This window comes from Hyposmocoma kahamanoa, unplaced genomic scaffold, assembly GCF_003589595.1.
Source record: "Hyposmocoma kahamanoa isolate Upper Pololo Valley unplaced genomic scaffold, ASM358959v1 160, whole genome shotgun sequence".
Taxonomy (NCBI): domain Eukaryota; kingdom Metazoa; phylum Arthropoda; class Insecta; order Lepidoptera; family Cosmopterigidae; genus Hyposmocoma; species Hyposmocoma kahamanoa.
Window position 1 is genome coordinate 7489661 of NW_020653575.1, and position 10520 is coordinate 7500180.

At 37.8% G+C, this 10520-nt stretch overlaps 1 protein-coding gene across 1 annotated transcript in view; it reads right to left on the bottom strand.

The window, feature by feature from the left end:
- Positions 1-5529: 5529 nt before the first annotated feature.
- The window catches only part of LOC113225477 (transmembrane protein 56-B), a 14731-nt gene continuing 9740 nt past the window's right edge, over positions 5530-10520 (bottom strand). The window contains exons 3-4 of the mRNA XM_026457796.1: positions 9031-9261; positions 5530-7039 (exon numbers count right to left, since the gene is read on the bottom strand). Of these exons, the coding sequence (XP_026313581.1) occupies positions 6884-7039; positions 9031-9261 (387 nt within the window). The 3' untranslated portion in view covers positions 5530-6883. The remainder of the gene's footprint in view (positions 7040-9030; positions 9262-10520) is intronic.

Genomic DNA, 10520 nt, shown 5'->3' on the forward strand with positions numbered 1-10520 from the left:
ACGCTATTATTGTATGTCTAATGGCTCATACTCTTACGTTCTTTAAAAAAAAACCGCAGGATGCTACCGGCTAGTGTTAGTGCGGGCTGGCATGCCATAGTTTTTTTATTTGGTATGACAAATAATGAGCCGTAGAGTCTTTGCATCGCAACTCTAACATTTACATTGATTTTCATTGACATTAAGAAATGTAATTTCCAATGTTGCTTTGTGTTATTAATACTTCCTATATGACTACAAAGCTCGATTTCAGATGATTTTACAGATTTTCCTTTGTCTACCCTCAGTCTACGTTACGACTGTAAGCAATAATCTGAAATCAACCTTAAACTAGTGTACACAATAGTGGAGTTACAATGACTAATTAATTTACCTTTGATCTAGTAACTTTGAAATCAAGGTAAGATCATTGGTATCGCTAGCTTCGATTTTTATGTTCAGAAACACATCTGACAATAATTACGGAACCTGTAAATGGTTACTAACGTCGGAAGAATTGAGAATCATAGCGCTGTCCAAACTACTCCTACAACGCGCCAGTAACTTATAGCAAAAAGGGCTAATGACATTGAAAAAAGTCACTAGAATCACTAAAAAATTAATAATAATAATAACGTACACACTCATTGGCCCACGCTAAGGAAATCCTGAATCGCGGGTGCCATGGACACACACAAAAACAATCACAAATTACATCCAAACTCACGAGAGAAATAAATGTAATAGAACCCGGGACCTCTGCGTGGCAGTCCACTATGGTGACCGTTCGATCACGGAGGCAGTTAGCAAATTGGATGGCTCTGTATGTTTCTGCGACAAAGCTAATATATACAAGCTGGTGGAATTACAGGCACATGGGACTTTTCAACTTATGTCCCAGGGTGATGGGCGCCGAGGCTGCACCTCAGATCTTTGCGATTTAAAGCTCTTAGTCGCACTGCAACTGTTATGGACAGTCGTGTCGCTTACCATCAGACGCGCGACTTGTTCGTTCCATCACTTATTAACACAAAAAAGCGTATTTGTAAAATACGTAAGGCTATATTGCTAACATCATAAACAACACTTTTGTTCAATAACTTTTCAAAACGTAATAAATTAAACAAAAATAAACTTTTAAGTTTTTGTTCTACTGTCACTTTTTAGGTCTGTATTTGTTAGAATAAGTTCAAACGTGCAAGTGTCCGCCACGACACGACGACACCCACCCGCGCTCCTCCATTTTGCACAGAGTTATCACTGTCTAGAGCGATCTATTTAAATATAATTACTTTTGTTCGAAAGTAAAATGTATTGAACTATTAAAAGTCATGGAACATAAGTTGTTGTCTATGATGTTAGTAATATAAAAATAAATAACCCTGTAGATTTATGTTCAATGGGAAGACTGTAGTTTAGGCATTTGTGTGCTATTGTCCGATGTGTTTCCGAACGAACTTATAGACTAAATGTTGCACTGGAATCTTCAGAATGGAAGATATTGTTCTGATGATAGACTTATGATATTTCACTTGTGGGAATTGCCTGGCGTTAAAAAAGGTAAATGTCAGTTATGATATCGTTTATAATAAATTTATTTATTGGAGTAAAATTTTGAATATTCGAGAATTTTGCTGAAGTGGCTGCCTGGCATGCAATATGATACTATTTTTTTTTAACAATGAAGATAGCTACTTTTGCTCTTTTCATACACACGTGGGCATTTTAGGTACTCTACAATATAGTTACACACTCACTGTTCCAACTTTGGTCGACTAAAAAGTCTGAAATCACCTTAATAACCCTGTCATAGGCTTGCCAGATAGCCGGGAAATCCGGGATTGTCCCGGAAACTTTTCGTCGTTAGGCCTTACTTTTTGATTTTATCTTTTCATTAAAAAGTCCCCCCAGACGCATCGCTGTGCAAAGTAATGTCGAAATATTGATTGCGAATGACGTAAAATTTTTGTAGGTGCTCAATAAGTATTAAAAACTGCCAGAAAACGGTAAAAAACAATTAGAAAACAAACAATGTTCAGTTGGCCATCTGACAAATTAGTTCCAGTGGTAGATGGCCTGTCTCGCTTACCCTAGTAGAATTGTCCCGGAAATGATAAGTGAGTATCTGGCAACCCTACCTTGTCATGACATGGGGCGAGTCTCGTAATGACGTACGCATCGTATTCTCAGCACATCTGGAGCACACTGGGAAACAATCAGCGACTGTTCTGCACTGATTGGCATTCCTTTCATTCAGCACGGCATGACGGCTATGGAATGGAATTCCCTGCTTGCAGACTTGTCCTTTTATGGTACTAATAACTTGGGCCTTTTCAAGGCGAGAGTGAGTAGGCATTATTTAGGTGTGCAGGCTTCTTCGTCAGCCTCATCGTCACTTTCTATCAGGTGAGATGGAGATCAAAAGAACACTTATTTTTTTTATTATAAAAAAATATGTTTTAAGATGCCTTTCAAGCCAGTTTGATCTTTAAGGTATAGATACTTTCTTATATACAGAATACACATTTCAACCCTTAATGCTAAAGATTCTCAGAATCAAAAGGTCAGTTAGAGCGTTCGGTATCTTACGGCATGGACTATACATACGAAAAACTTGCTTAGCTCGCCATGTTTGTTTAATCGAAGTCAAAGTTCGTTTTATAAAGCTCAGCCTTAGCCCTGAGCCGCGACGATATAATGTATGCCATCGCAACAGACAGATACCGATAATGTATTCCATTCCTTTGTCATAAGATTGGGACGTAGGGAGCAAAGCGCCTCGTGCGAATGAAAGAAACGAAACATACCTTATACTGCTGCAATATGATCGACTTGTTTTTGGAGAACGTTAATCGCTCGTCGTCTCATAGTCTTTCAAATCGTCGTAATTTGCAATAATGGATATTGAATTTTCAACGATATGCCAACTGGGTGATGTTTAAATTATATTAACAATCCAGAATTTGTTACATCTTTTTAAATTCGAAACTATGACCAATCATTATCAAGATTTCATAGTGTTTAACATTATGTTTGTGTGAGTTTTCGCGACAGCTGTTCTAATAAATTGGCAAAAATCCTTTGACCACGATGACAAACATTTCAGTTGGCCACCGATACGATGAGAAGGACAGTTAAATATAAGTTTGTCAAACATTAGGGCCAACACGGGCAGTTTTAAAACGACGCTGTGATACGTATATGATACTGTGTGTGTGTATGAAAAGAACAGAATCAAGGACATTCATTTTATGCAGTACCGGCCAGGACTATGTACTTCATAGTCCTCCGAAGATGAGTTATAACCAGTGATCGGAATAGGTATTTACAGAAACTTCGAGGAACAGAGACAGAAAGTGGAAACTACCTTAAGACAATATTTTTTGTCCTAGATTTTTCGGGATTCGGGAAATCACTAAGTACATTAAAAATTGACGTTATTTGGGATAGGTAGGTAAACTATATTCATCTAAACTTTGCAACGATTTGATTGATGTACTATAGTTACTAGCCAGAGCCCATTGTTTAATTCTCTGTCTTCTTTCTGCTTATCGGCTTTTTTTTATTTCCACGGGATCCGCTCATCAGATTCTGACTTCTTGGGACTGTTACGGACTTCTTTGTACATTTTATAGTTTTTATTCTGGTTGTCACGGTGACGGTGATTTTTAAATTACAGTCATGTATGTACTATGTCAAGTGAAAAGTCGACTTTTATTTGAAGAAAATTAATAAATATTTGTGATAGCCGAAACGAACCCGGAACAGCATCAGGGACCACCTCGAGAGTATACCCTTTCAAACAAAAAAAGAATTTTCGAAATCGGTTCAGAATTGATGGAGAAATCGGAAAACATACATTCAGCCGAACGTATAATCTCCTATTATTTTTGTAATCGGTTAAAAACGTATACTTAAAACTACACGAAGAGTCGATGCTGTAGTTTTAGGATCCCGGAGGAATGTCCATAAATCAACAGTGTTTGAAAGACATATCTTAATAATTCTAATTACATGTATTAAGAAAGATTTTTTGTCGGATTTTTTCTAAATATGCCAAAAAATTAGTGCAACCACAACTTATCGCTAAGTTTAGATAAATTTAGTCTACCTACTAACCCCAAATAACGTAAATTTGGATCATAGTTATGTGATTTCTCGAATCCCAAAAAAATCCTGGACAAAAAAATATTGTCGTAAGTACTCTCCACTTTCAGTCTCTGTTCCTCGAAGTTTGCAAATATACTCTACCTATTCCGATCACTGGTTATAACCAATTTGACATAAAGTCACATAAATATTTTTTTTTTATTTGGTAGCACTTCAACAATAACGTTTCGACACATCCGTAGAACAAAGATCTATGTGCAAGACTACTTGTTCTCAGGACAAAGTACATTTCGTTCGTTCTTTCTTCGCTGTGGAAGTCAGATCGACTGTTGTTCGATTTTATATTTCCGAAAAGAAATAAGGTACATAAATTGTCGAAACACCTTTTCATAGGCCTTAGTTTGAACAACTAAATTATTCTCGTAACGCACTTATTCTCTTGTCGCTGTATAATCACATCGGACTCTGTTCTTCGGATGAGTCGGTTTGTCAAAGTTTAAGGATTCTTTTTTTAAATATTTTTAGGCACCTTGTCAGCACGAAAACTAGTTCTAGAAAAGATTACTAAAAAACCTAGCCTACACAAATAACACGGAAGCAACCGCTTACAAGTTAGTGCCATCGATTAACTAGGATGTTTTGAAACGTTTAGTTTCAAATATTAGGTTAATTAATTTCTACTTGATATCTAATAATACCAAATCGTGTCAATCATAAAGTGACCAAATTCAGACGTTAACGTCTATGGGAAACTGTTAAAACAGTTGAAAAGAAACAAACGAAACTAACATGTTTATATTGGTAACATACAGAATTAATAAAAATTGAAGTATAGTACAACATTGTAAGGGATCGCTGGAAGAGTAGGAGTTACAAGTTAGGCCGGGAAGAAGTCGCACGGTCCATAAATGGCAATCTTTCCGTGTTCGTTTTTGAAGGTAATGCAAACTTTCTTTCTTTCAAACTTTCAAAAAACGAACACGGAAAGTCGGTCATAAAAAAACCATGTGACTTCTTCCAGGCCAAGGCCAACATGAAAATCCATTACTGTCCGCTGCACTTTTCAATCTATTTAATGAAACTAGTAAACAGGCAAAAGAAAACTTATACAGCCAACTGTTCGTAATAGCGAGAATTCAAAATAACTACTTGTACCGCTTACTTTTTTTTTAAAAAAAGGCGGTAAAGCAGCCGGACTGGAGGAAATTTTTCCTAGTGTTCGATCTTTGTATTAATCATTATTGTCAAATATTACTTTTAATAGGAATGAAACTATTTTTCCGGATTTAAATCGCGTATATTTGTTTTTTCAAACAAACCGACGTTTCGGGCCCTTTACAGGTCCCATGGTTTTCATTCCTATGTATAACAATCGCGAAAACCTAAGAACTCGATATTACTTTTAATTTTAATTAATATTTTGTACTTTTTCTTTTATACATCTCCTTCTCTTTAGTCTTTTATTATTTCCTCACATTGTTTGAGAAAAGCACTATACATGCCTCGGCGGGAGCGGGGATTGCGGGACTCATATTAATACTCACTTAACTCATACTCGTCCAGCAATCTCTTACTTCCCGGTCTCTGCAATAATGTACTATAGAACCCAGTGAATGTTAAATCACCCAAAATAGATGTATTTGTGAAATTAATTTTATCGGTTTCCCAAATGTTTCGAATTTAGTCTCTTTATTGATTGTGAGAAATGTACCCTACATGGATTAATTTTTAATTAGCCCGAAACTTCTTTGCACGGCATTGCCATCTATTAAACAAACAACTTTTAGAATTTCAACTACAACAGTTTTTGTATGACATCCAGTGCCGGTACGAATAAGTCATGCGCCTGGTGGTAAGCGACACGCCTACACATAACAGTTGTAGTGCCACTCAATGCTTAAAATCATAAGAGACCTTTGGGGCACTGTCACTGTACTCATCACCCTGTGACAGAAAGGTGACAAGTTCTATCTGCCTGTAATTTAATTAGCACATTTACCCTGCATAATTGGAACGCAGTGATGCCACGATACTGCTTGGCAATAGTTATGATGGCAGTATTTAATAGGACGAACGCTACTGTTACTAAAAAGTTGTAATTAAAAAATACAGCGCGTAAAATATTTGCCAATTTTGTATGACCAAATGGTACAGTGCCTCTAGCGGTCACAAAAAGTACTAACATTTCTGACAGATGTCATCTTCATGGTAAAGCTAATGGATTGGCTATTTCATAAATTCGAATGGAAATAGCAATTTGTTGTTTTTAAAAGATTTTGTTGTTGTTGAATATTAGAAATGTCGTGTTATAGCGTTCCGGGTTAGTTAAAAGCAACCCTTTTAACATCTTTGGATATTTAATTTCATACGATTCGAGAAAAGTACCAATCGATCTGAATACGTGGTGGGTGCATGACTGCTATACGCGTAACATTGCTTATTTTCGTCGCGCTATGGTATTCCACATATTGTACCATTTTTCCTACGGAACAAGGTGCGTGGTCAACTTAATCAATAATCAAGCTTTTGTCTATGAATTCGAAAGTTTTGTACGCATTCGAATATATAAGTTAAGAGGTTTGATTTCTTCAGTTCAGTTGCATTTGCGATTGTAATTCTACAGAAAAGTGCTAAAAGACGCAATCTACGTCGCGAGCGCACTTTGTTTGACATTGAACGCGACGCGTGGTATCCGGGTGTCCGACAGAACCACCCCACCGCGAGCGGGGGGAGGGCGGGGAGGGGGCGACTAGAGCCTGGCGGCCCTCCGGCAGCGGCGGCGCCGCGCGCGGCATCAGCTGGACTTGGTGTCGCCGGCGGCGGCGGCCGACGCGGCGCGCGACACGAACACCTTCACGGCGCCCAGCGACATCAGGTAGAACCAGTACACTTGCGGCAGCAGCAGGATGCAGATCGACACCTTGCAGCCGATCGGAAGACTGCCGATGGCCTGCGCAAGTTTCGTTCATTTTTAACCTTTTCACAGCCACTGACAAAAACATCGCCGACTCGTCGTCGCGCATTTATTTTTTAATAAAAAAAAACTAGTTTTGTTCGAGTGACGCATGTTCCTAGACGCCAAGCCTATATAGTGTGTAATCGTTAAGCCCCGATTTTTTTCGCCCCATAATACAATGAAATAATCTTTACTTGGAACTGAGTCTACCAGCATAATATTTTTTTATCAATTTTATTTATTTTATGGGCAACTCACACTTGACCGTATAAATGCCAATGTCGTCATATTTTTATTCAATTAGTTTATTTATAGCAGATTTGTTATTTGTTAACTTATTGTTACCTCTTACAGTAGTAGTTTCTGTCGCGAATCACGCGATAATCAATCATTTGGTGAGTAAACGAACTTCACCCAATTTTTGTATTGTGGTAACACTGCTTTGCCTTTGCTAACTTTTTATTTTGACACTATCGAGACGGCAGTAACGTCAACGGCAATGGCGGGAACCGAGTGGACTTCAGTTTGGTTAAAACTGAGGATATGGCTGTGTAAGTGAATGTACCCTAAGAGACAAACAACTGGTAAGTTCCTCTATGTACTGTTTAACTTTACGACATGCATAGACACGGTGGAAAGACACACAACTAAGTTAATTGTCGAATTTAATATTGTTACGAAACATGTTCTATGACTATCAATTTGCCACGTGCTGACTCGACCCGCAGTAGACTAGCCTCATTGACGCTTATGACTGTGGGTTCCTATCGTTGGAATGAATCGGGTCGGTATTAGCTGGCATGTACACTTGCACCGCGATTAATAGCCATCGAAGCTTGAAACCTGTTGGGCAGAGGTTGGAATAAAGGGGAGGCTGGAGGTCCACTCGGGGCACCTCTCAGGTGTCCCGCCCCAGTACATAGGCGAGATGTGCTGGGGGTTTGTACGCGACATACGAGGTACACCTCTACAGTTCCTCGTTATAGCGCAATGTAGTGAACCATGAACGTTTTAATCATGGTTCAGTGTCTTTCTACCCGCTTATATGTATACCTATAAATTAAGTATCTTTTGTCGTCCCTCAACATCTACATTGACAATATTTGAACCAGGTACATAGGTATTACAGTCTAATCTAAATCCAATAAATAACAGTTTCAGAAACTAAAGCCTTTCTACAAATGTCATATTAAATGTATGGACGTGCATAGTTTTATTTTTAAAACGTTATTGATGTAAATTTATTGATTAGGTAACGAACCATATCGATATCAGTTTAAAGCTTTTTGATATTTTATATTTATGGAATAATCGCTTGGGCACCTTTAACGATCCCTACCTGCATACGTGTTCCCTAAACGTTATAACTTGGACCTTTTCAATGCGAGAGTGAATAAGCATTATTTAGGTGTGATTGCTCCATCGTTGACTTCATCGTCACCTGTATAGTGATGTGACATGTTATGAATTTCCACCTTACATTTATTCAATTCTCCTAAGACAAAGAAGAACATGATTGAACATAAAATGCTATATAAATCCATACTTAAAAGTGGAAATTCACATCATTATATAGGCTTAGCGTCTAGGGAATTTAAACTAGTTTTTGTCAGTGGTGGTCAAAAGGTTAACATACAAACATTGACTTACAATTATATGGACGTCGGGTCCGCGCTAAAAAGTGTCCGAACTTATAGGGCGTTAAAATCGTATACAGAGCGTCATTCACGCTTTAGTCTTCGTTTATTCGACTGACAGCGAAGCAAGCAAAATTAGACAGTACTGCGATGACATTACAATTTAAATTCAACGTTTTAGCTTTTTCATATTCCTTTACATGTCGCTACGTTTAAATAGGTTGACTTGGGACATTTTTTTCGTGGTTTTTGTATTAGACCCGTAGTCCATTTATTTGTAAGTCAATGCATACAAAGGAATATATTTCAAGTATAGGAGTAGATGTTTATAGTATGACTTGAACTCACCTCGAAGTAGGACAGCCCCAGAACTCTACTGTACATGAGACACACGTAGGGCAGGCTGACGACGCGGCACAGGAAGAAGGTGAGCAGCATCAGTATGCCGTTGATGAGGTACGCCTTGGACGCCTTGAGGTGCAGCCGCGAGAGGATGCCGCGCAAGGACACGAAGGGGGTGGACAGCTCCATGAGGTACACGAACCCGAACACGCAGTCGCCCAAGCCGCCGCGCAGGTACTAGCCATGAAGACACAATCAGGGAGGCTGGCTTATAATATAAGCAATGATCGGAATTAAGGCAGTTAATTTAGCTAAACTAAAGGATCGTCTTGTTTCGTGTCTATTTATTTTTTAATATTTTTTTTAATGCACGCTTTTTTGTAGGTCAGGATTGCACAGTTCATATCGCTTTACTTTTTTGCTATGCTGAATATTGTAGGTACTTTTGTGTTTGTTTTTTATTTTTTTATTTTTGAGGTGTTAACTTTGACATTGTCGCTAACCAGCTTTACCTAAAAATATTCAATGTAAATCGTTATTAATAGCTGTTGTCGTTCCGAATAATAAAAAATAAAATAAAATAAATGAAATAATGTGGACATTTCCTTCTACAAATCCCGGGAATTCTCGAAAGTGATTATATTTAAATATGTGTCGGAAATGGTCATGTCAGGGACGAAAAACTGCGAGACAAAGGCGCCACCTGTAGGTTACAGAGTGTATCGCGCGTTCCCTTTGTCGGTGGACCTCGACGGAGTCTGGGTGGAGAACAGCGGTGAGGAGACAGTGGTGATTGGACTCTCGGGCTGCACACACGCTATCTAGAAACTGTCCTACGTTGCGCCTAGTGCCTATTTATTAGTTAAAATTAATAAAAAAGTACAAGTTGTCATTAAATCATCAGTGATTAAAGTATACAGTGTTACTACTAATAAATCTAACCTCATTGCACGATTCCTAAATCTGCCCAAAGGATGTCTTAAGATTCCGTTCGAAACCCCGACCGTTCGGGCATATTATTTATTTATTTATATTATGCTCATTATTTATTGAAATTTGAGTGCATTGGCGACGAATTATTATTTCCTATTAAGATTTTGCTACAAATTGTTGTCTCAAAAAATAATATTGCCGTTTTGTTTCTATAGGCAGTTATACGTATTTAAATACTTTAGCCATTTAAAAAGTAAACATGAGACAACCTATATTTTGGAAGGTTTAGGAAATAAATAGTAAATAAAAAGAAATTGTATACGCCTTTATGACGAAACAGGTATGTCCTTACTAAGAAAACGTTCATACTTTAGACGTGGCAAACTAGGGCAAATTACCTCCATTAATTCCGATCATTTAATATAATAATAATAAGTAATTTATTCAAGGAACAATTGTTTGCACTGTTCCTAAACGCGTTATTATAATTATTGGACACGACGAGCACTGTAAGAAAGGCTTACAGTGAACTAAGGGAATTACCACTTTATTGACATGGAATT